At 41.7% G+C, this 26602-nt stretch overlaps 1 protein-coding gene across 2 annotated transcripts; it reads left to right on the forward strand.

Moving 5' to 3' along the window:
* Positions 1-26404, forward strand: znf644a (zinc finger protein 644a). 2 transcript variants are annotated; one of them, XM_012860977.3, is made up of 7 exons: positions 1-317; positions 11581-11774; positions 16598-19043; positions 19937-20530; positions 21716-21841; positions 25534-25636; positions 25729-26404. In XM_012860977.3, the coding sequence occupies exons 3-7, from the start codon at positions 16601-16603 to the stop codon at positions 25922-25924; spliced, it is 3462 nt and encodes a 1153-aa protein (XP_012716431.2). In that variant the 5' UTR covers positions 1-317; positions 11581-11774; positions 16598-16600; the 3' UTR covers positions 25925-26404. The 2 variants fall into 2 exon arrangements, with proteins under 2 accessions (XP_012716431.2, XP_012716432.2); XM_012860978.3 differs by lacking the exon at positions 11581-11774.
* Positions 26405-26602: the final 198 nt, after the last annotated feature.

Consider the following 26602-nt stretch of genomic DNA (forward strand, 5'->3'; position numbering starts at 1 on the left):
ACGCTGACTTTCGGGGGAGCGCGGTGCCGCCGCGTCACAGTCGGTGACGAAATGATCCATGACAATAACTCCAGGGAATCTGTCGGCTATGGCGTTTTTATAAAGTAGTCGCACAATGTAGCGAGGCTGTCGGAGCGCTGCGTGTTCTGTAGTCGCAGATCTGACTGGAGGAGTGGATACCCTTAGAAAACAAATGATCCGGCCCACACCAGACCACCACGGAAAATGGCGACTGTGAAATAGATGGAAGACGAAAGTAAAAAATCGTTAAATGCAGCCTTTCGGTAGTCTTCAGCTATCATCCAAGCCGCTCGGAGGTAAGGATTGCTTGTTTATTATCACGTTATTCACGTTTCAATAGCGAGTGGCGAGGTGGTAATTGTCGTTAGCTGCCGTGTAGCCTGAGGAATAGGTTTTGGTGTGGAACAGCCTTAATGGAATGGTCTGCAGCTCCTGCAAGTAGCATCCAACAACACAGCGTGACACAACTGTCAAATAAATGCTCGTATGCCGCCACTAAACAGGGCTGTTCAATCTCAGTTCGGTTCTGGAAGTAGGGAGCTTTAGTCTTATTTTGCAGCCGCTGTGGGTAGCATGATACTGAACTCCTGGGCTGAAAGTTTTAGCTCAGTGAAAAATCCAACAGCGCCTGATCAAAAGCCGTTTGCCATGTCCATCGGTTTGAACATTCAGTACTGCCGTGTTAATGTGACAAACACCTTCATTTGCCAAACACCACACGGTCCGTATGACACTTTTATTGCCCTTCATATCCCAGACTTCTCACTCCCTCGACCTTGCACTTTCATGAACGGCCACAATTAACCATTGAACACAATTATTATTTTCATTTAGCTTTTATCGTGGTGATTGGTTATTAGAATAACTCGTGATATAGCTGCATTTCATATAAAGAGCATACCCACTAACTACCTGCATTGATAAATAATGTGAAAAAACAAGACAGCATACTAAGGTTTTATTTCTTTTTTTATCTAAAAACAAAATATGATGTAAAAACAGATAAAAAGGGGAAAAAATCCTCAGTTTAGAGGCTGAAAATATTTAATCAAAATTGCAAACTAATAACGATTAGGTCCTGATTTATCCTTGCAGTTATCCAAGTATGTTTTCATTACACATTTTAAAGCCATAGGAGTGACCACTAGGGGTCTTCTGTAATTATGACATTCTCTTGACAAAAAAGTAAAGTAAAAATCTGATTATTTTCTTCTTGGTTGGTTGAGCTGTTTCCGACCCACTGCTCAAAAATCCAATCTTTTTCTAAGATCAGAAAATATATCATACTTATGCGCTAGCGGTTTGCGGAGACAACACTTCCTATTGTGGAAGCTACCACTATGTGAATTAGACTCATTTAGCAATTTTCGTTACCAGAGAAACAACAGAAACGTAAGAAGCTATTTGAAGAAAAAATATATTTTCCTCAATTTATTGATAATCCACTGAAAACGGTACATTTGTTCCATTTCTGTTGACATGTTTACACATCAGTGTTCTAAGGCAATGTTCACACTGCAGCCTGAAGTGACCCAATTCCGATTTTTTTTGCCCATATGCGACCTGGATCTGATCTTTTCATGACAGTCTGAACAACACAGATCAGATTTTTTCAAATGCGACCCAGGCCACTTGGGCTACGTTCACACTGCAGGTCTTAATGCTCAATTCCGATTTTTTTTTGTGAAATCGGATTTTTTTGCGTGGTCGTTCACATTTCCAAATATATGCGACTTGTATGTGATCTCCTGTGTGAACTGAATGCGTTCAACCTAAGCGTCCCGCATGCGCACTCGAGGACGCGATGACGTCACACGTAGCAAGCGTCCTCAGTGTTTACAGAAGTAAACATGGATTATAATGCAGGCACACATTTTGCGGTCATTCATTTATTTTCTAACCAGAGCTTTCCGTCCATTGACTGCTCTCCTCATTGTAGTCCGCTATGGGTGTCGTATTTCTTCCCGCTTTTGCATAGCAGGACGCAGAATAATGACGTTTGTCGAGTATCAGGTCGTACAGGTCGGATAAATGCGACCCGGCCGTACAGACACAGGTCGAATTTGAAAAGATCAGATACGTATCAGATTCAGGACCATATATCCAAGTGGCCTAGGTCACGTTTGAAAAAATCCGATCTGTGTTGTTCAGACTGTCATAAAAAGATCAGATACAGGTCGCATATGGGCAAAAAAATCGGAATTGGGTCACTTCAGGCTGCAGTGTGAACGTAGCCTAGGATATGTGGTCCTAACGACCACGCAGAAAAAAAATCTGATTTCACAAAAAAAAAGGAGGCTTGCAGTGTGAACGTAGCCTAAGTGAGTTGCAGATTTAGGGTTGCATTATGGGTAAGTTTATTTATTTAGTTGTTTTTTTTTTTAAAGTACTTCTTGATTCTGAGCTCGACCCACTCGGAAATACATGCATTAGTGACCATATTTTCAAAAAATGTGGCATTAAGATCGTGTTTGCGCCGTTAAACGTTTTTCTAAGGACTAAAAATTGTCCCTTGGCGACCGCTAGGCTGAAAATCCACAATTTGGGTCACGTAGTACGATGACGTAGTTTGTTGATGTAGCTCAGGCTACGCTACAGAGAGTACAATGGAGTACACAACGACAAGTTCAGATGGCGATTCACAAAATGATGATTTTAACACGAAAGACAGCGCAAGCGTCTGTTACAACTCGGGTAAGTCTGAGAAAAAGATTTTAGGAGAATAAACGACATGGGTTGCTGGTGTATAATTGGAATCGGGGCTTATAATGGCGGTTCTGGGTGACAGTTTGGATGTAAACAAGGAAACAACCCGATTGCCTGGCATCGATTATGATGGCTGAAATGAGCCAAAACGGCACATAAAAGAAAAAGACCTACATTCAGCACAAACCACAGGTTCTCAGCATTATGTGTTCCTGGAATTTTACTTAATAATCCGAACGTGAGCGCTCTGAGAGCGGACGCTCATTTATCTGTTGCACCGTGGCGCTCATATTCTCAGGGGGGGTTCCGAACCGAAAGGGCCGTGGGTCTATCCCCACCACGGCTTTAAACGCCTCAGGGTTCTGCGGGGTAGCAGGGCCGTGCTGAGAGGTAGTGTGGATAACACGTCGCTTCACAGCGACAGCCAGATTTCTCCGCTCCCACTGCGTAATAAGGAGAGAAGGAGACATCAGCAGAGAGCTCGGTGGGCTCTGATTGAGCACAGAGAGCTTCTCTGGGTTCAGGCCGCTCAGGGATTATCGCGGCTGGAGTGGGAGAAACACTCTGCTCAGGACTCGCGAGGCAACGCTGTGTCTGAAACGAAAGTTTAGAGGCTACCGGCTACTTGGCGATTCCATTCAGCGAAGATTTTCTCACCTCCGGGACTTTTCGGGTTCGGAAGTGTGTGTAAGGAGACATTATCCTTGTTTGTATTTTACCAACCATAAGCCACACACTTTTTAGCCATGTTTAATCCGTCTATTTGTGTTTGAGAAAGCGAGTTTGCAACCAGGAAGTATCTTGTTGCAATGTCAACAGATCAACGATTGTCAACGAATGATGTCGTCAGTCACGTGACACCCGGCGCAACATTTTTTTACGAGCCTTGCGCTAAAAAGCCTTAAAAATCCACTTTGTCATCAAAATTTTAAAAAAAATTTCCTCGGTTCATAATAATATATGAACTTTCTAATATTTAGCAACTTGTATGATCTCAGAATGAAGAAGTACGTTAAATTTAGCTAAGTGCTTAAAGCACCGTACGAGTTGGCGGTCTCGAGATGACCCAGGGCACAGGGATATGTGCTGACAGCACCTAACATCAGACCTTAATAAAATGCTTTGCACAGCGCACCTTACTGCGATGATAAAGAGGAATATATCGTTGTAGTTTTAAAAGCAATACAATGTATTACTGTAACCCGTATTATATTTCTGTCCTCTGCTAAAACACAATTACGCTGAATAAAGTGTGGTTTTGGCCACATTGACGTGAGTCTTTGGGTGAACTCGGTGGACCCTTGCAATCGCGATTTTCCACCACCGTTCAAGCCTATAAAGTCCTTTTTAGAGCAATTGGAACATTCAATGTTGGCGAGCAATCGCCAACATTAAAAAAAAATAAATAATAATAATAATAATAATAATAAAAAATTCGATATGCTTGCATGTTTATTTGACGTTAACACGTGGTTCTTTGTTGTTGTTTTCGCGCGTGCATATAGTGAATGGCAGGGCAAAAACACATGGAGTTCTCGCCGTAAAGCAAGACCGACTCTCGCGGTCTTGCACGAGACTTCTGAGCCTGTGGGTGCGGGCCGAGGCCCACAGACCACCAGGGCGGCCGAGAAAACCTTTGTTCGACCTGAAATGACTCATTTAATCATCCAAAACGGTATGGAAAACATTAATTAACTGAAAAATGTTGCATAGTATGCCTTTAAATTGGTGTCAAAGTCGAATACGACTGCTGCAGGGTGGACGTTTTTTGGATTTAAACAAAATGACGCCACCCGTTTAATTTGTCTGAGCTATACTTGCGTTATGGTGCCATTATCTTATTAGTTGAAAAAGGTCCCAAACGACAATAATATGATTTATCGCAAAAGGTTTTAGAAAAAAATTATCGTCCAGCAAAATCTGTTATCGCGACAGGCCTAGCGGGGGTGAGGTTATCAGCTCTCCTACTGCTCTGTTTACTGTAACAGTGGCTAGAACTACAGATGCCTGCAAAGAACAAAAAACATGGCGAGGCTTAAGGCTCCCACACACTCTGTTATACTGTGCGCATATGGTGAGCCGCGGCCGTTTTACCTTTCATAGTCAAGCGTACCTGTTGCCTACATTTCTTGTGACAAATTGCTACAATTCCCACACTTTCTGCCAGTGGGACGAGGAGGGGGTAGGGATGGTAAAATCTTTGATTAGCAAGCATCAAGAGCCGTTTCTTTCCCAGCCAGCACCCTCGCACAGAGAAGGACTGCGTCCTTGCGACCGCCTGCTTGGAGCGGCTCAGTTTATCAAGCTGGGTGTCACATATAAAATAGTTTGATGTAAAACCTTCCTGCGTGCTGAGCATTTTATAGTGTGACACCGCGTACGCAGTCATAAAAGTTGAGCTCTGCGCGTACATGTCAGCGCGCAGTCCACCTTGAATATGCGCATGCTTCGTGCGGATGTCGACTCATGTCCGCGCAAGTATGTGGAGGCCTGAACTGCACTCTGAATGGACAGTGCAGGGATTAGATTACTCACAACTCTGTTAGCATGGACCTTACCAGAGGGGCCGCTTTTCATTGGCTGATGCCCATTCTACGTCATAGAGGGGCTACAACGTGCGAAGAAGTCTCACAAACACAAGCTAATGTAGTGCTAGACTACTACTGTACTAGCATACCGGCATAAAGTTTTCGAATCAACAATCGAAAAATAATGGTTCTCCATTGCCAGTGGGGTATCTGTACTGGTGATGTCAGATATCCTGATCGTATTTGTGGTCGGAAAATTCACAGATTTCCAAAATCAGGAGCAGAATGCCGGGCTTGGATCAAAGCTTGTGCACGACCACATGAGCAGCTCAACCTTCGTAGGATCAACAAGAACAAGGGAGTGTGTGCTGGTGTAAGTATTATTGCTTTGCTTTAATACTTAAAGCAAAGCAATAATACTTATTGCTTTTTATTTATTTATTTATTAGCATTTTGTCGGCGGGGATGGCCCAACAGCGTCCCATCCTTATCCGACACCAGCAGACGGAGCGCGAGTGCATACAGCTAGGCGCACACGAAAATGAGCATCAGAATGTGCAAGTAGGCAGGACAGCAAAGACAAGAGACCATCGATTAGAGCAGAAAAGGCTTTGGACGAAACTGTTCCTCGTGTTAGCCACTCTAGCACCAAGTACAGCGTATCAGGCTAGCCACACAAACATTTGCCAACAAAACACAGGAATTATCCACTGATTTCAAAAGTAACAGACAAAACGATGAATGCACAACTTACCCAGCCTTGCAAGAACAATAGGCATCAGTTATCTTGTCCACATCTATATTAATGCTGAGGGTGTGAGGGTCTGCTGTTTTCCTCATCGACCGAAAGCATTTTGCTGAGACGTGCACAACTTTGGAGGCATCGCGTGGCTCAAATACCTTTAACTCATCCAAAAATGATGACATGAACTTGTTAGTTCCTCTGTCCTTTGTTGTAGATGATATTTGTTCAAAATCAGGCAGAAATGACGCACTAATCGAGTCGGGAATACTCCGCAAAGAATCAGTCCAAGTGGAAGATGCCGTGTTTACATAGAAACTTCCATAGAATTAAAGCGCCGCGAGGCTTTGTTTGTGAGACTTCAGATTTTTTAGGTCAGTTGTGGGCGGAGCTTGGTAAGGTCCATTGGCATTGTTTTCAGCGTGAGGAATGTCGTGTGGCATGCGTGTTTGAAGTCAGGAAAATGCGCGTGTCTCACGGTCATTGCGTGAGACACGCGCATTTTCCTGACTGAGAGCAGTGCTCCCTCTACTGCCTGACAATGTCCTCATTGCGGGTCATTATGGAGTAAAAGAAAAAGAAAGAAGAAAAGTTCATTTTTTTCCTGTTTACACGACCGAAACAGAAACCATTTTTTGAACCATAAATCTCAGGGACCGGTTTTCAAAATGTCCCGTTGTAAGAAGAAACATTCAGCGACAGCATTGTGGTGTAAATGAACAGTACAAATGTAACCAAACAGTTCGGCATTCACCAGAAAACGTCATGTAAAAAAGACCCTAGTATATTGATGTTGCTCATGTGTTATATGTTTAAACTTTACACTTTTGACATGGACATGCTAACCTGACGCCGCCAGATAGATTTGCTCCGCATATCCATCTGGAAACCTTCCGTTGAAGTATTTTTGGGAAGGGGCGAAAATACTGGTTAGCTGATTGGCCTATGTTGGTGATAGACGGGCCAAATAAACCAATCAGATCAACGAAGCATATGACGTACTCGTCAACATGCTTCGTCGTCGCTCTGTTACGAGCGACGACGAAAACACAACCACAAGCCAAGCTACTCTTGCTGCTGCAGGTAAAGGCTCGTTAGCTCAGCAAAGAAATACTCTGTAATTCCGATAAAACTTGCTCGATAGCCACGCAAATGCTAGTTTCATCGGCTGAAGCCGCCATGTTCTTTAGACTGAACTGTCGCACATCTCGTTGCGTCACACCTCAACCCGCCTCAAAGCCAACGCTGATTGGACGTTCGTTTGGTGAACGGCTCCAAATTTTCTTTAACGGAGAGTAGCCAGACTGATCTGCGAGTGAAACCTTGAAAGCTCGCGAGATCAGGATGGTCTCACGAGGCTATGGACATGCAGGATTTGTAAATGTTTGTAGCCTTTTGGAAATCTCAAGTGAAGTGCACACAAAAAGTGCTGCATATCTTTTACATACACAAAACGATGCCTTTACCACTCATTTGATACATCATGCCGAAGTGTGCCAAAATAGTAGATATATTAATATGATTATTACAACAATTATTGTCAAACTACACTACCCTCAGTTGCTAAATTACAACCTTAACATGATAGAGAGTGTGTGTACACCTATGATCCCAAGGCAGTGATTCCCCTAGCATTCTACAAGGGTAGTGCCCCAACCTGCGGACAAGACCGCCCGCCCCCGCCCAAGAAGATCCTGGCATGTAGTAAATTATTATATGTGTATATGTTCACGGTTAATTTTATTAAAATTATTAGCCTTTCTAAATAGGCTCCCACAAGTCCATGACAGGTATGTGCAGAGCTCAATCTTATGAGAGTGTACGCGGCATCACACCATCGACTGCTAGGTGGAAAGACGTTTTCACATTAAACGGTTTTCAGTGTGACACAGAGCTGATACACTGAGCTGCTCCAAGGAAGTCGCGACTCGTAATCACCTGCAGCGTCACACCCACTTTGTGCTGCTGTGACAGGTGTGCAGTGGGTACCTGGTTTGGCAAATGTCGGAATTTGTCACAAGAAATTAAGCCAATAGGTGCGCTCAACTATCAAGGGTAATGTTCGTGGACAGTCCATGCAGCTCACGGTTTCCGTACAGTACAGGCAAGTGTGTGCAAGCCTTTAGTGTTTCTCCTAAGTTGTCGGTCCCCTACGTTCAGCTCAGAGTCACATGCATTTGCATGCAGGCAAACTCACACTCCCGTCATGAGATAGAGTGCGCAGATTCACGATATGAAAGACGTGCCATCTGGAGATTCAGTGGTGTTCCTGGGGGACTTGACTGCCCATGTCGGCTATGATGGTATCACCTGGAGTGGCATGAGGAGGATGATTGGCCTCCCCGGTCTGAGCCCGAGCGGTGTTATGTTGATGGACTTTGTCTGCGTGAAGCACGAAATGCCTATAACGAACACCATGTTCAAGCACAAGATAGATTATAAGTGTGCTTGGCACCCGGCTATCAAGATTGATCTTGTTTTTGGATCATCAGATGAAGAGAGAGGCAGAGCTGTCAGCTGATCACCTTGTAGTGAGTTAGATCAAGTAGCAGTTGAGACAGACCTCATAAACTAACAGATGGTGAGGGTGAGCTGGGAATGTCTGACATAGGAACCTGTCTGAGTGATTCACACCTCCGGAAGTTCTCTCATGTCTCAAGGGAGGTTGGTGGCATGGAATCGGAATAAACTATGTTCAGGACCTCTATTCTGAACGCGCCATTGAGGAAGTGTGGCCTGAAGGTTATCTGTGGTGTCTGCCACGGTGGCAACCAAGGACCTGCTGGTAGACACCAGTGGTGATGGAAGCGGGCCAGAAGCAGGAGGCCTTTAGGGCTTAGTGGTTCTTAAAGACTCCTGAAGCAGCTGACAGATACCTGGTAGCCAGTAAGTCTCTGGCATCTGTGGTCGTAGAAGCAAAAAATCTGGTTTGGGAGATATTCAGAGAGACTGTGGAGAGAGACCTTTCAGTGGCTTTGTGGAAGTTCTGGCATTTCAGAACAAACGCAGACCATTCCAAGCCATGAGGACATTGTCAGGCAGTAGAGGGAGCACGTTGAGGATTTTCTCAAACAGGTCACTAGGGCTATGTTACACTGCAGGCCTTGATGCTCAATTCCGATTTTTTTGTGAAATCAGATTTTTTTGCGTGTCCGTTCACACTTCCAAATATATGCGACCTGTATGTGATCTCCTGTGTGAACCGCATTCATACAACTTAAGTGTCCCGCATGCGCAGTAGAAGACGCAATGACATCTTGCGTAGCAAGCGTGCTCAGTGTTTGCGGAAGTAAACATGGATCGTAATGCTGCAGCGTATCTTGCTTTTGTTAAGTTCTTCTCCAACCAGAGCCAGCACATTACCAAAGCAATCTTTTTAAGAAGATCGGAAAGAAAGAGAGCCAAATTTTTGGCAATGGCGTTTTGTGGGGCAGTAACAGCAATGTCCGTACATAAAAACGTGTGGGTGCGGAGTCGAAGCCAGGAATCGTGGGATAGCAATGTGAGTGGCTTTACTGATACAGACTTCATTGATAATCGACTCAAAGGCAACCTTTATGTGCGTCTGAACGGCTCTTTTAGCGCTCTCACGTAATGACACACATCTTCGGCGGGCCATAGCAGTGAATAAACGCATTGCAGTGGGGCTGTATTGGCTTGCAACAGGTGCTTGTTACTGTATCAACGATAAGTATCAATGACATGTAGGTTGGATAAATGCGACCTGGCCGTACAGACACAGGTCGCATTTGAAAAGATCAGATACATATCGGATTCAGGACCACATATCCAAGTGGACTGGGTCACATTTGAAAAAATCCAATCTGGTGTTGTTCAGACTGTCATGAAAAGATCAGATACTGGTCGCATATGGGCAAAAAATTCGGAATGCGGGTCACTTCAGGTTGCAGTGTGAACGTAGCCTATGTACTCCGTGGAATGTGATTCCACTGAGTCTAACTTAGCATGTAACACCTGTAACACCTGCCTGAGATAGTTTCTCCGAAAATCGCTTTTGTGTTTATCTGGTCTATAAAGAGGGTCACACTTTGTGTTTTGGCTGTTCTCCACTTGTTAGCATATTTAAAAAAAACATCCAGCAACAGCTTATTATTTGGGTCAGGGGTGCGGCTGCAGAGAAGAGACGGGAGTGTGTCTGTGAGCTGCTGCCGGAAGAAGTGCAACCGTTCAACCAGACGTGAATGAGTCAGTTTATATACCGTATTTTCTAAGGCGTACCGGATTATAAACCACACTATGAATTAACGTTTCAACGTGTGTCTTTGTCCACATATATGGCACACCGTATTATAAGGCGCACTAAATATTCTACCCAAGTGTGTAATATGACTCCGCCCCTTCACATACACAGCTCTCTATTCATCTGTATCGAGAGGACAGAGTAGTTGGACTACACTCCCCTGTTGCCAACATAGGTCCAAAATAAACGTAACTTTTATATCGAATTAACTTACTAGGTTTATTGTTGCTAACGCGTACTTCGGGCATGGGCTGCCTAAAGGCTCCCACACACTCGGGTGTACTGTGCACATACTGTGAGCTTGGTAGACTCTACGCTGACTCTCCGCGGACATTTTACCCTTCATAGTCGAGCGTACTGTTGCCTACATTTCTTGTCAGAAATTCCTACAATTCACAAACTTTCTGCTTGTGGGACGAAGCGGCGGAGCGGATGGTAAAATGTGTGATTAGCTAGCTGAGCACCTAGAGCCGTTTCTTTTCCAGCAGGCTCCCACCGCACATCTGTCAGTGAGAACACAGAGGGACTGTGATGCCGCGTGTCCTTGCAACAGCCTGATTGGAGCAGCTAAGTGTATCAGGCTCGGTGTCACATATAAAATAGTTCGATGTAAAGAGTTCTTGCTTCCGAGAAGTTTATAGTGTGACACGTACCTGTAGGCGCAGAGTCCGCCTTGAGTACGGGCAGACCTTCACGAAGTGAAGTACACCAGAGTATGTGGGGGCCTTTACATCAATGCACTTCTAGTTTAGATAATACAGTCAGGCAGTCTTGTAGACAGCTCAGGGGTCCAATCAGGTAGTGACACTGTGTACCATAATGCTACGAATATCCATTGAGCCGGAGTGGCTTTGTTGCTCACAAAAGTCGTAATTGCACATTTTAACAGATTTTTGAGAGCATTGTACCACATAAAAGCCTGGAGCAGGAAATCGAAAGACGAATCAATGCAGCCCTCACAATGATCCATACACTCCAGCGATCCAATGCGGTAGAGAGAGAGCTGAGCCGAAAGGTGAAGCTCTTGTTTTAGCAATTGTTCCTACTAGGAATGCAAACATATGATCGACTTACAGTTAATTGTCAATTAATGATAAATTAAAGTTTGTTCGATTAACTGATGTCAGTTTAGACAAACCTTCTTTCAGTGTTGTAATACAATACTAATTTGGCATTGTATCAATACTAAATATTTTGCATATGAGGCAAACAAAGAAGGGAAACCCTAAGATCTTGACAAGCCTGTGTTCAAACAGTGCATTAAAGCGGTGGCAACGAAGTTAAGCAGTACAACAAGCAGCTAACATGAGCTTCCTCTGCAGGGTGGCTAGGCACTCCCTTTGAAATAAGGGGAGGAGCTGGACTATCTGGGAGGGGCTTGGAGGAGAGCACCTGCACGTCGAGAGGAGTCTGTTGAGGTGGCCTGGGCTTTTGTTCCGAAATTGTGCCGCGCCCCTCCGTTGAGCTATCGCAACCCCTCACGACAACTACAGCCAGGACAACTAAATTTTCTGAGGTAAACCCGGTTCTGAGTTAAAAAAAGAAGCATGTCATTATATTTTAACAATTTATTGTACCAGCTGTGTTAAATGCTAATTGAATAAATAATAAAATGTGTTTTTCTTACGCATCATTTAACTTTGACATATGTTTATGAAATATAACAAAACGGGAACATCCAGGGTTTACACTAGGATTTTATACCACAGTGGCGGGGACATCATCATCAAATTTGTATTTCTGTTCACACATTTGTGACCCAGGCTGTAAGAAAGAGAAGCTTTTGCCAAGACAAAAAAGTGATTAAAAAAGTGATTAAATGTGTTTGGAACTACAACTGACCTTCATGAAATGAATTATAAATTTTATTACAATGCCTGAATCCACACTACATAAAACAAACTGAAAGACATAAAACAAACCAAAGAGACAGCTATCAGAGGCACACAGACTGAACGAGGTGGATGAGTGATTGAACCGTTGTCAATCAAATTCAGGGAATTATTTTAGTGGAAGAGATTCAGAGACAAAATAGACAGCTTTAAAAACGTCATTTATTTCCCGCTTTGTAATCCAGGACGGGCTCACCAGCACTTTGTGCATACATGTGTTATGCCATAAACCTGTTTGATTATGATTATTATCAAATATAATTTGCTATTATAATTTTAATAATAGGTCATTCAAACTCAAATGGTAGCTATAACACATATCGTTCAAATGGTTGTGATCCCAGGGCTATAAGCTTGTAATGATTAATAACAATAATGCATTTAATAATTAGCTGTTATGAACTCATTTATGCTGGAACAAGGTGATCTGATCGGTTTCTGACTGATGAGATTTATCCAGCAAGCGTTGATAACTCAAATTATAACTGCAATTAGAGTTTAATCCTTACTTCCTTAACCACAAACTAATGAAGATGTCTCTGTTGATTTCAGATGTTAACTCAAAAAGAGGTAATTCTGTACTCTGAAAGGCCATATAACTCTGGATCGAAATAAACACAAACAATTACTATTCCACACGTTTCCACACCAAAACAACTTCCTGTCACAGTAATTATTCTAATTCAATAACCTAGGAAACTCTACTCACTACTAAAATAAACATGCGAAGAAAATAAAGGAAAATAAACAAGTCAAAAATGGATTAAAATGAGAGGTAGCAAATCTTAGTTTAACTCACAGTTGTTTAAACGTCACATTCAAGACGTCGGCACTTGACGTAGCAGCATTGAAAGACAAGATAGCTTTGAGAAACTAGATGGATGCTTCAGTGTTTACAACAAGCTAGCTAACAGCTTAGCTACGCTGCACTTTCCAAGATGGCAACTATGACGACACCTAACCTACAACCTTGCGTGATGCGTAAGGGGGAGGTCTTAATGACGTATTCAGCGCCTAGGCTAGTGTGGGGTGTGCCTTGACCAGAGAGGCGGTCTATACCTGAATGAGGAATTCAAAGAAAGGGGCGCGAACTAGAAAGTTACGGACAAAGAGATTGAACTGAGATGAGGAAGGGAAAAAAGGGGAGGAAAGATGAAAAGATCGACCCTCGGCGGGATCAGCTTATGACCACAAACCAAACACAGCCAAAATCACTTACAAAATGCATGCACGCACTTTAGAAATATCCAGCAGTTAAACCAACACCGTCCCGGATTAATCAAGCATTAAACTAAATCCTAATAGGTTCTGCCCAGGCACAAAATATATCACCTTATGGGTGAAAAAGAGAAATAAAAGGGAAATCTTTTCTTTACTCTGACGTTGCCTCAGCGGCTGTCCTGGTTCCGGGTCCGCGAATCTGTGGTTTCGACTCAGGCGGTGCCGGTCCGTCGGGCAACGAGGAACGGGAGGAAAATCCCTTCGTCTCTCTGGGCTTTTCAGACGTTTTGTCGGCCAAACAAAAGCGTTGTTCCGTGACGATCAATGGGAGATAAACTGCTCTCAGTCTCTGATCGAAGTGGATTCAAAGTACTTTTTTTTTTAAGTCGACCTCCTGCATCGGCAATGCAGGGATGAGTTTGCTTCGGAAATTGTCAGTCCAGCGAGAAATCGAGCACGTGCCACATGGGGAAAATCCCAACGGGATGAAACAGCTGTGTGTGTCCCCTCAGTCTGGCGGAGTGCCAATGGAGAAGAATGAATTAAGCGCATGTGACGCATTAAATATCTTTCTCATAGCAACATTATCTCGTTGTTATGGCCGGGGGCCATTTTGACCGCGTTGCATGATGGGAGTCCGTGGCCATTTTGACCACATTGCATCATGGGAAATGCAGTCTGTCACTTCAGGAAATGGCACAACACATGGTTAATTTTGAAACAAAGCGGCGTGAGTCTCCTCGCATCCCTAGTAGATAATTTATTTTATTTACATTCTCATTGTGCGTTGTCCTGCCCATACAACACAAGTGACTCAAAACTGTGGCTCGTGACTCCCATGGCCAGGGGAACTAATCAATTCAGAGGATTTTCTGAATCGATATTGGAAAACCTAATTGCAATGGATTGATGAATCAATATTTTTACCCATTCTTAGTAAAAAGTCAAATAATTTTAATAAAAGATTTTTTTTAATCAAAGCATAATTTTAAGGTAGGCTACTACAGCCGTACAGCTGGCCCCACTTACCGTATTTTCCAGACCATAAGTTGCTCCGGACTAGCCTGACGTAGTCATACTCAATTCTAGTCAGAATTTGAGTCTGATACTGCTCCATAGAGCTGTGATTATGGGACGTGTTTTGAACGAACCAGGAAAAAAAATGCCTCTGCACTCAATTGGATAGACCTACAACCAATAAGAGAAACGGAGTGTGTGACGTATGTTAAGCGACGCATAGTTGTTGTCAACAGAACTCAACTGCAAGCTGGAAAAGAAGTAGCCTTGAATAAGAAGATGAGCGTGAACGATTTTTGCCGGTGTTGCAAAATGAATGTAAGAATACAAGGAGTCATTCAACACACGAACCTCATTTTTCAGAAAAACAATAAAGATTGTACCAAGTCTGAATTAGCGAATGTACAACGTTACCTACTATGTTTACAACATGGGATTTATATCACGACATTGCGAGTTATTTACTAAGTCAGACAGTCAGATGATCTCTTACCATTTGTAAGTTAGATGAACTTCGTCCACGACGATACCCATAATGTTGGCTTGAAAAACATCGGAGCCTAGCATGTCCCTCCACTTGTTGTTCAGCAGCCAGGATTCTGCGCGTCCGAAAAGGAGCTGGCAACGACTGTTGGCTATATCCACCTCGTCGTTCACGCCGAGTTGCATCGCCGTGATGCCCATTTCAGTTGCTTCTTTCACTTGGTCCTCCATGAGTGCGACCAAAGGAGAAACGACAATGGCCAATGGGTTTTCATTGTGTCCCATCTTCTTAGCGACCAACGGAGCCAGCTGATAAATTAAACTTTTGCCGAATCCCATAGGAAGGACGCCAAAAACATCTTTCTTTTCAACAAATGCCTTGATCGCGTTTCTCTGTTCCTCTTTTAAAATTAATTTGCTGTCAATATCTTCTAGAACAGACCTAATAGCAGAATCTACACACCTCAACTCTCCAGCGGCAGCCATCGTTGTTGTAAACAAATTCAACCCAAGCGCGCTTTTGTGACGTGGTTATTTACGTTACTGTTGATCATCTGTCCATCATCGTATAAAGCCCGCCCTGACAATTTGATTGGCCCGCCAGATATTGGGCGAGCATACTTGTTCTACTATTGAGCAATGCCAGACCGAACTTCCCCACTTCAAAACGTTGTGGGCGGGACTAAGTTCGGAATGGCACCCAGGCTAGCTCCGGACTATAAGTTGCATTTATTTAGAAATTGTATTCACAAAATCCAAGAATAAAAACTGACATTTTATCTGGTAAGGTAATTTATTCAGTTACATAATCGTATCCACAACAGGCTGAATAACATGGAGCATACCTGGAAGGTTGAATGGGGTAAATTAGCATAACAAGGCAGCAACTCCAACTAGTAGGTCAACAGCAAGATTCAGTGTAACGGGCCGATACGATGAAAATGGTCAACATTGAAATTGAAATTAAATTAGACCGAGAGCGTAACGGTACTATGTGCTAAGCTAACAGTATAACATAGTTTGAGAGCAACATAAAACGGTCAGTAAAGCTCATGAACTTGCATCAAAGAAGTTGATCAGAGAAGAACGGCCCAGACAACATAAGCTAAAGCTAGCTATTATAAGCTTCACAGACCGCCCAATAACAGGGTTCTGTCGCAGTCTGGGCTCCCCCCTTCAAGCTGCACCATGCAACGATCCGCTGTGTGAATGATAATGAAATAGAACAACAAACATACACACGGGTTCAGTCTTTGTTGTCTATAAGTTAATGTTTCAATTAGCTTTCAAGTGGTGCAGGAGCAGCATATAGTTTTTACAAGCCTAGAGCGCCCTCTTGTGGATATAGATGGTAATGATACTCATCGGTTCATGCTGGTCAGTATCACACATCAGCCACGAAAGAAAGTTTGACTTATAGTCCAAAAAATACGGTACTTGAATCGTTTTCTTCAGTCACTATCTCCCAGTAAAAGTACATACAAACATAATGTACAAGGTGATGTATCACCCCCCCCCCCCAACCTCAAACATGAATCCAAGGATCACATCCAGTTGTCCATTTTATGCATTGTCTTGTAAGTGAGGAGCTTTTTAGTTTTCTCACTATGTTTTTGTTTGTTTATGTGTGCCTTGGTTGAAGATTTTACCTGAACTTTAAAAAAATGATTTATTGTACCTTATTGTTGTTATTGTGACATAAGTAGGCTTTACTTTTGTCTTCCAGGTCATGGCGATGGAAGTGTCATGTCTGACAAATGTTGATGAAGATGAAAAAGATGCTGATTCTGAAATCCATTCCTTCATGCTGCTGCAACCTGTGAAGATGGCACAGGAATCAGCGTCTTGCACTGATTCTTTTGACACGGCCTCTCTGAATCAAAACAGTGTACTAGATGTTCTGTCCAGCACAGATATGTTGTCTCCAATTGGTTTGGCGAATGGACCCTCTTTGCATCAGGCTACTCAAGCTCATGAACTTCACTGCCTTACCTCTGAGAAAGAGGAAGAAAAGAGCATCACCCAGCTAAAGACTGTGCAGGAAATAGACAGTCCTGGAATTTGGGGATTTGACACAGAATCAACGGAAAACTCTTTGGACAATTTCAATAGTGCCAGTGACCTTAACTGGGACCCTCACAAAGAGTTTATGCAGTTTCTTTTGGAGAACCACAACGACTCCCCTGTAGAGGAGCCTAAAGAGGAAGTTGGTCCTGCCAACAGTCAAAGAAAAAGGAAAAGGAAAATGGACATGGTGGTAATGGTGGATCCTTCAGAAGACCTATACCCAGATCTAAGCCCAAAACCATCTGAGAAATCATCTGATGCTGAAGGCCACTTAGACTCCAGCCCTGTTGGAGAAGTCAGTAAATCACAGAAGCTCTCAAAGCAACAGTCAACAGCAACAGATATAGTTCCCAAGTACCCTAATGGAACTGTAAAGACCATTAAAGAAATTTTATACAAAACACCTGCAGGCAGTTCACATGAGAATAACATAAATGATAAACTTCCAACACTAAAAGGGCGGCTGAAAGTAAATTCTCATTCACATGGGAGACCATCATCGTACTCCTGCTCAAAATGTAAGCTCGTGTTCAAGAAGGAGCATCGCTTGCTCCGTCACATGAAGACTCACAATGACCCTCCAAGAATTTCAACAAAGCCCTTTATATGCAGAGAATGTGGCAAGTGTTTTAAAGTAAGTAATTTGCTGATTAACCACATGTCCATTCATCGAAATAAAGCAAGACTCACAGAAGACGTAAAAGACGCGAATGATAAGAAGAAAGAGGAGAAAAACGCAAAGTTTTTCTGCCCGCAGTGTCCATTCGGTACAAGCTGCCCAAACACATTTGTTGAACACGCAAAAACTCATGAAAAGGACAAAAGGAAGTTCGAATGTGACAAATGCAATTACATGACTTTGAGTGACAGTGATCTTAGGCGGCATAACATTATGCATACCACGATTATTAGAGTTAGAAAAAGAATGAATAGGAATGATAATGAAGTTTTCCCATGTAACATTTGTTCGTATAAAGCTTTTGGCAAGCATGTTTTTGAGAAACACTTAATGCTACGTCATCAAATGTCTTTTGATGAATACTCAGCAGCGCAGCAAGATGAGACAATTGCACAACAGTCCAGGGAGCGCAAGTCGCCTAAGCGTAAAACTCCACTTGAAGAGTTTACATCAAAAGTATCAGTGCAAAATCAAATCTCCAAAAAAGAAGATTTACCTGGTGAGTCTGGTGGCGGAATTTCTGACCTGTTCAGAAATAGCAAGTTTAAGAGAGATGCCAAGTCTCAGTTAACTGAATCAAAGCTCGACAAATCTATTAATGTTCTCCTGTCTCGTCAAAACCATAAAAAGAAGGTTGGCGAACAAGAGGAAAGCAATAGTTTTAGCACAAATGATCATGATCATCACACTAACCCTTCCAAAAATGAAAAAGATGATAGTGACGAGTCACAAGAAGCAACGCCAGTTAAGGTCAAGGATACTGCAGGACTCTCCAATGACCCCAAGTTGAATTTGGATCACTCATCAGTCAAAAGGTCTCAGTCTAAACGAAAGATGTCCACCCCTTATCGCAACACCTCTGACCAAGACTCATGTTTCATTTTACCAAAACCTTTGCCGAGTCCTAAGAAAGTTAACATTGAAGACACATCAGACCTTGATGAAAAGGAAATGTTTTCAGTTAAAGAGTCTGAAGCAAACGGTAATCATTTTAGTGACGCGTTCAACAAAGAAAAGAAACACATTATATACACGTACAGTCGGAGAATGTCGATGAGGGGTGCTCTGCAGGCGTCAAAAAAGCTGTTTGAGAAAATCAAGACTGAAGAACAAGAACAGAATGACTTTGAAATTAAAGAAGAATGCATTGAAACAGAGGTATTTCAAGAAACATTCGACACCCACCAAATCCCATTGGGCGAATCCCCCTCAGAGGATTTGTCAGAGCTGGAACTGGACAGTAAGAAATGTCCGTACTGCCCCGCCATTTTTGAGTCTGGAGTTGGACTGTCCAACCATGTACGCGGGCACCTTCACCGGGTTCGACTGAGCTACGATTCACAGCATGGCGCGCAGGACATGGCTTATCAAGATAGAAGACCACGTATGCGACGGAAGAACTCAGCATTACGTCGACTGAAAAAAGGTATTAAAGTGGAACTAAGTCCAGAAATGTTTCTACTTTTGCTGTAAAACCTGTTTTTACATAATTATGTGCATGATGTTGTTGAAAACATATTTTATGTTGCACATTAGGATGTTTGGAACTATGATTAGAACTAAGGGAACAGGCCTAACCCTGTAAAACAACCACACACAGTAATCCTACCTCAGCTAACCCTTTCACCCGGCACTTGCAGTCAGGCAAGTAATGTTCTCGTGGCAACCGCCGGACACAGACTCAACCAGGTCCAGATCTGTAGACGGAGAACTGTGATTCCTTGCTCAGGAGAACACATTTACCCTCCTTTAGAGTCGCTTGGCAGTCTGCTTTACACTAGTGGCCCCGACCTTGTTTGCGCCACCAACTGCGTTAACGGACTGCGTTAACGGACCGGTCCGTTCCCCAGGGAGTTTGGGACCATCACTGCATCTGATGTGCCGTTCCCAGTTGTTTCTACTTTGTTATAATGCCTCTAACAGTTAAATGTGGAATGCGTAGTAGTGGGGAAATATAATAAATAGAGTTACTACGCTGGTGGCATCCTATCCTAACGTACTACTTTTAAATTCACAGAGCTTCTGGTTTTACAAATGTTTGTAGAAGCAATCTAAAAACCTGGGTGCTTTCACAGACCTGTGACTATGAAAGTGATTGGATCACTTATTTTCAGTGAAGGTGCATCTCAGTAATTTTGACAGTAGTCAATTTGTTGTGGAACAGTTAATGGGTGTAAGTAGTGATGGTAATTATTTTGCAGACTTCATTTTGATGCATATCTAAGAAGTGTTTTTTTTAATCTTTATGACATCCTTCTGGTAGTGTCCAAGCCATAATAGTACATATCTTTTTACATTTGCTTTTGTGTCCCCCTACAGCACTACAGGATGATTCGGATTCTGAAACTGTGAGGACCATTCACTCTTGTCCATTATGTGGGGACTCATTTGACAACAGAACTGGACAGTCCAACCACATACGAGGCCATCTGAAAAAGCTTGGAAGAAACTTTACTTCTAAGAGCAAATCCCCGTTAATTTTACTCCGTGAGCTGATGCGTGACAAGAAGGAGTGTCAGCGAGCCTATCAGATTCTTGGAAAAAGACGATATAATTTCCAGTATGGTGATTTGCCAAAGTTGCCTGTTGTCAATCGTTTCACTTCTTCTCAGATGGGATTCCCAAAAAGTAATTCGGTTTCAAGCCTTAGCACTGATGCCAAACAATCGATTCCCTCATTTTCTGTAACAGAAAGCAAATCTGAAAATGGGCAGCTGGAAAAGTTGGATGTTAAAAACTCCCTTTCAGGCACAACTGCTCTGATAGGGATCCTGAAAAAGAGGAAGCTTCAAGAAGATGCAAGACAAAAGGGATCCTCTCAGATGTCAAGAAACGGCTTACCAGCTTCATCAAGTACTGAGGAAAGTTCCGGATCAAAGGTTGTATCTTCACTGCCAAACTCTCTACCTGGTGGTAAGTAACTTAAAACAAGTGTAGAAAATAATGAATTGGATGGAGAGAATGGAAATTCTGCCCAATCAAAATGTACTATTATACAGGAAATGTGTTTATAAAAAATCTGACTGTTAACCATATTCGTTGAAGTAAAGTGTCATCAGCATAAAGGAGTAGAATGGGATCAAAATATCTTTATATTGCAATATATAAACAAATAAAAAAAAATGCCCATCAACAGATGTCAGTAACAGTAACAGGTGTAAATATTCTGGAATTAGCAAGGCAGCTAATTTTGTCTGTTGGCAGGTAACCTGAGTAAATAGGTCAAAGAAATAGTAGAATTTTGCAACTTTAACAATTATACTATACTGGCAATGTGGTAATAGTTGTTTGAGGACTGATCTTTACATTTGTTAAAGGTTTAATCTCCATAAATAGTCACATTTCCATCAACGTTTTTAATGCACATTAAAAATGTAAACGACAAAATTCTTTATTAACTTGCTAAATTTCGTAAACAAATTTTTACGGAGATGGAAACGCAGCAAACGTTTACCTCACGTGACTGATCAGCTGTTTCTGTTGCCGGCACCTTCTTTGATATTCCCATAACGCTCGAAAACAGGTCTGGAAGCAACAACAGGTATGTGTGAACCGACAAAGAGACGCAAGCATTTCTAAGTCTTATCTGTTAAAAAAACAAAACTCGGCACATTCATTGAAGCCTCGCTCCATTACTGATCTGTTGTCCGTGCTAGTTAACAAAAGCTACTCCCTGTATATTACAGCCAATGTCAACGTATGACTACGTTACGCTGTGGGGCTCCTGGTTAATTCACTACAAACCAGTAAATGGAAACACGTCTGATGCGCATTTTCTTTTTTGCAATATTTTAAAAGTTTGCTCAAAATTCGCATTAGAATTGGATGGAAACACAGCTACTGAGAAGAATGAGATCAAGCATCCTCATATAGCAGAGTAAAAAGATTTCTAACAAATGGAAATCCTCTATATTTCCAATTTATCGCCATAAAAAGAATACCGTAATCTTGCTCACATGGTTTTATTGCATAGTATGATCCTTCTTAAAGCAGTGCAAGACAGTTCAAAATCAACTGGTGTATCTGAATCTAATAAATGTTGATGTGATCATGAAAATGCTAAACAATTTTTTGCTTGTTTTGTGTATCTTTTTACAGAAAAGGGTGAATTCAACAGAAAAGTGTGCGTCCACTGTAATGCAACTTTCCACAGTGGAGTTAGCCTGTCCAATCACCTTCGGGCTTTTGCTAAAAGACAACAAATTGCTTTACTTGAAGGGACCAGTAAGTTGTGTTTTAAGCATGACTTCATGTATATTTATTACAGGAACATTATGTGTCATCATTAGCTAAGCTGTGAACAAAACCTCTCTGCACGCTTCATATGCATCCATATGTGTGGTCTCAGCTGTCCTCTCCGCAAAAACTAAACGTTCTGCTTAGGTGAACAATAATAAGCAGTAACATATTCATTTAGCAACTTTCCAATACATGAAACAGAAAGTACTACACAAACTCCAAAATCATAAAGATTTGAAAATACAAGTTAGACAATAACACATTCAGAACGATGATTTTACAGATTTTTTTTTTTTTTAAGAAAGCAGGGTCCACAGTTTAAAAATTTGGTGGGAGAGAGTTCCAGAGTCCTGAGACTCTTTTACTTTTCAATCTTATACATGACCCAGCCAGATTACAGGGTCTTGGAGACCTGCTAGGGATGTACCTTTCTCTTGTGAGTAACCATTAAACAAAGTAATTAGGAGCCAGTCTAGCCGGACCAGAAGCAGCGGGACATATAACAACTTAGAAAACTTATTTGACTTGGTCAGAAACCTAGCTGGGGTGTTTTAAACAACATGGGAGTAGACAGGAGAACGGCTTACAAGAATTGAGGTTTGATGAGTGAATGTAAGATGAATAAATGGATGGATGATAGTCTTCAGTTTTTACCACAATACAGTGGTATTTAACAATATTTCCTAAGTAGCAAAAAACAGGAGCCAACAACATTGGGCATGAGTATCTAAGTTAAAACCTCAGTCAAAGTATAAGCAAATTTTCCGTATGGAAGGATTCTACACAAGAGCCATGAAGACCAAAAGGTTCTATTGCTGGTTATAATTTTACATAATATACAAGCTCATAATGGGATATAATCTGCATACCAGAGATAATGCATTTCTTTAAGGATGCCCAGATGTGCCTGTGAGGAAGTGTGTAAACAAGAATTAACAATGGGTGAAAAACATAACACCAAGGTACACGCCTACTGGACTGGACTTGAAGAGGAGTTGTAATCTGAAGCAACAACAGTAAAGAATCATTCTGATAGACGTGGAGAAAACCTCCTCAAAGCTGATTCTGATACAGCAGCTGAAAACCTCAACTTATCAAGCACCCTCATTCGAGTGCTTTACCTGAATTAAAGCTCGGGTACAATCAGGCCTTCATATCCTTGCGATCTTTGCTAACTAGACTGTAAAAACTGCAATAAAATAAAATCAAAGCGAGAGAATTAGATTGCAAATGCAGCGTACAAACATGAGCCTGGATAAAGTGATCAAATGGACCTAAGGATGTAAGCTAGTCCAAAGGTTTATTACTTAGCTGCACATTAATACTTTCTTATCAAGGCGATTTTCTTGAAAGTTGTGTTATCATTCAGTCAGTATGTAGAAAAGCATGAGACTATCATTGTGTTTCTCATAGATTTCATTAGTAACATATTGGTAGGGTTGGGCGATATGGCCTGATGGCCGTTTTTGTTTTTTGTTTTTTCACAATACATCTGATTTACTGTTTTAATCAATTTCTTTTCTTAAAAAAAATAGAAACAAGGAAATCATTCAAATAAACTTTGTTTTTATTTGACACAAAAAAATGATCAAACCATGATGAATTTCCCTATTGGGCTTGAAGTGCAAATTTTAAAATAAGGCTAAATATAAGGTTCCTCTTGAACAAAGATGAGTGTCCCTACTGTGATTAATAGTGCAGCTGCAAACCTAGCGAAGCTGCTAGTAAATTAAGATTTGGGGGCTTTTCTGACCCCTCTTGCAACTTATATTTAAGATAGCGACTAGAAACAAATCTAGTGACTTTTTTCTGAGTTTTTGGCAGCTTCACTCAAAAGCAGCAATCTCCTCTCATAACAACTGCTAGAACTGTGTGGGATCTGGAGTTGGTTTTTCAAAATAAAGTCAATTTTAACATTTCATGATATTTAAATTAATTTTAAACTCTGATTATGGTTAGAATAAGTGAGCAAATATACAGTAGCTATGCTATATCATATGCTTTACATTGTTTTAACATATTTTTGACTTCATTCTGAAGGTATGCCTGCTTTTATTTTGGTGTGGCACAATCAAAAACATGTAGCAGAAACCCTCATCTTAGGGTGAAAAAAAAATATCCTTTTTAGACTACTTCCCTAAAATATTTTCCTAAACATATATTCAATATTGCAAGCTTTTACCCAACAGTTTCCCCTTTCAGGACTGATTGCAAATTAAAATTAATCGATAAAATCAATTTATCGCCCAGCCCTATGTTTTGCATAAGAATACTCTGCGAATATTTGAATTGTTTCAATGTCATTGAATTCCTTTTCATGGGTACAACTGAGGAGCTTCTGTCCAAAATCTATCAGGATATGTTCAGGTGCATCTCAGTAAATTGAGTAAAACCCATTATAAAGATCATTACACTCTTTTAAGTGTTTATTGCCGTCAACTTTGATGATTAACTATGATCACCACTTACAGCTATAAAAAAATCCAAGATAGTTTATCAGAAAATTTGATTACCTGAGTCCAATAAAAATGCCTTTTTCTTTGCAGATATGTTACCCCACTTAAAACTATATAAAACTATGAATGGTCCAACATGGCAAATGGTCTGTATTTGTGTAGCACTTTATCTGAAGGACAATCAATCATTCACTCATTCACATGCTGATGGTGGTGAGCTAGATTGTAGCCACAGCTGCCCTGGGGAAGACTGACAGAAGTGGGCCAATTGACCACCAGCACAGGCAAAAACGCGCTTCCCCTGTTGCTTGCCCAAGGACACGACTGAGACGGTTAGAACAGGGGTTCGAACTGACAACACACCTGTTACAGGACTCCTTACTCCTGCGCCACTGTCACAATATACTTAACACTTAAGTATAACACCTAACTCTACTGTGTCACATTAAATGTGAAGACCATGTGTGGTGGCTCTTGAAGTGCAGTTCATGCCTGGTCAATCTCCCCAAACTCTAAAATAAGTTTTACTTCACAATCCTCCCAAGGACATGGTTATTCTTGGTCATGTGCACCTTTGCCTCTTCCTTCCACTAAACTTTCCTTTAATATATATGGATGGATACAGCTCTCTCTGAACAGCAATGACCTACTGAGGCTCTCCTTCCTTAAGGAGGATGCCAGTGACCGACTGGTACACATCTCGCCAGTCAGCAAAAACATTTCTGTATCCAAAAAAAAAAATCCTTTTTATTGGTCAGATGTATTATTCAATTTTCTGATTTCATTAGCTGTAAGCCATTACCACCATTAACTATAAACTATAAAAGCTTTAATTTCTGAACGGAATTACTGGAATGCATTGACATTTCGACGATATTTTAATTACTTGAGATGCACCTGTCTACAAGTCATTTCTACCACAGATTATGAAATTTTCATTTTGTGCTGCAAACCATGTATGTGTCCGCAGTGGACTGCAGATGAGTCAGTCAGACCACTCGCCTTCCTGGAACAAGGCCAACGCAAGACCATCATTCAACCAAAAGCTGAGAATATCCAGACAGAGATGTCTGAGCAAACAATGTCTGAACTGTGCGCTTGTTAAAAGCATGAATATACTGCACCACCTTCTAGTCTTTATCGTCGTCGTCTCATATGGCAAAGCTGTGCTGTGATCTGAAACATCGCTTTGTGAGTTTAACTGGAACTTTCGTTTTTCAGCAATTCAATGTAAAGCGGTTCGGACACGTTCACGGCCTGGTTTGAAGAAGAAGACACTGCCCTTAACCCAGAGTCCGGAGGAAATGTACCGGCTCACCTGCAGGCGAGTTTGTCTCCGCTCTCCAAGTTTTAGATGAAATCCGCTCTCTGTGGGTAAGAGAGGAATTCACTGACCGTCTTATTTTCTCTTCAAAGGTTCTGTGACCTCGTCTTCCAGGGTCCACTGTCAGTCCAGGAGGACTGGATCAAACATTTACAGAGACACATTATGAACACTGGTGTCCCTTACACTGGGCTTGGCATGGCAGAGGTCACCTCGTTGTCCACAAACCCCCCGACCCTCAAGACCGATCAAGACAGCCCTTTGTCAGTCGCACAAGCTGCCTCGTGAGGCCCAAGGGGACCTTTTTTCTAGATTTCACTAGATTGTATGTACATGTACATTGGATGTTTGCTCACTTCTGTTTTTAAACTCAATGAAATCCTGGCCAAAAGGACAACACAGCCCAATGTTTTAGACATTGTGCCTGTTTGAGCATTTGGAACGGTTGAGAAATATTATTTTGGAATATTGTTACCTTTGTCTCTTTTTACATGGTCCATTTTTAAGGAATTCAATTCCAAATGGATAGACTTATTATTTTATGCAGTAATGTAGTGTTGAATCCATTTCTAAAGAAGACAACTTATACCTCAGATTTTTCATGGTTTTAGTCCAGATCTGGAAGCACCTCCGTTCTGAATCAACATCGTCTTAGAATACAGTCAGTCAGGTTTCCTTTGCACCGCAACACAACCCAGGCGACACGCTCTTATCAGGTCGCAATTATGGCGATAACATGTTTTTACTTCAAGTGCAAAAAAAAGAAAAGAAAAAAAAAAGTCTGCAACGTTTTTTAATATAAATCAAGTGTTTTATAAGATTTCACTAACTGCATTGTTTTTAACGACGGTAAAATTTAAAAGCAGTCAAGGAAAAAAAGAAAATAGCCCTACTGCGCACAACCCATGCCGAACATGCCCTCTTTCATGTTACCTATATTTAATGTTTCAGTATACTGTTTTGAAA

Source organism: Fundulus heteroclitus, chromosome 6 (genome assembly GCF_011125445.2).
Source record: "Fundulus heteroclitus isolate FHET01 chromosome 6, MU-UCD_Fhet_4.1, whole genome shotgun sequence".
Classification (NCBI taxonomy): Eukaryota; Metazoa; Chordata; class Actinopteri; order Cyprinodontiformes; family Fundulidae; genus Fundulus; species Fundulus heteroclitus.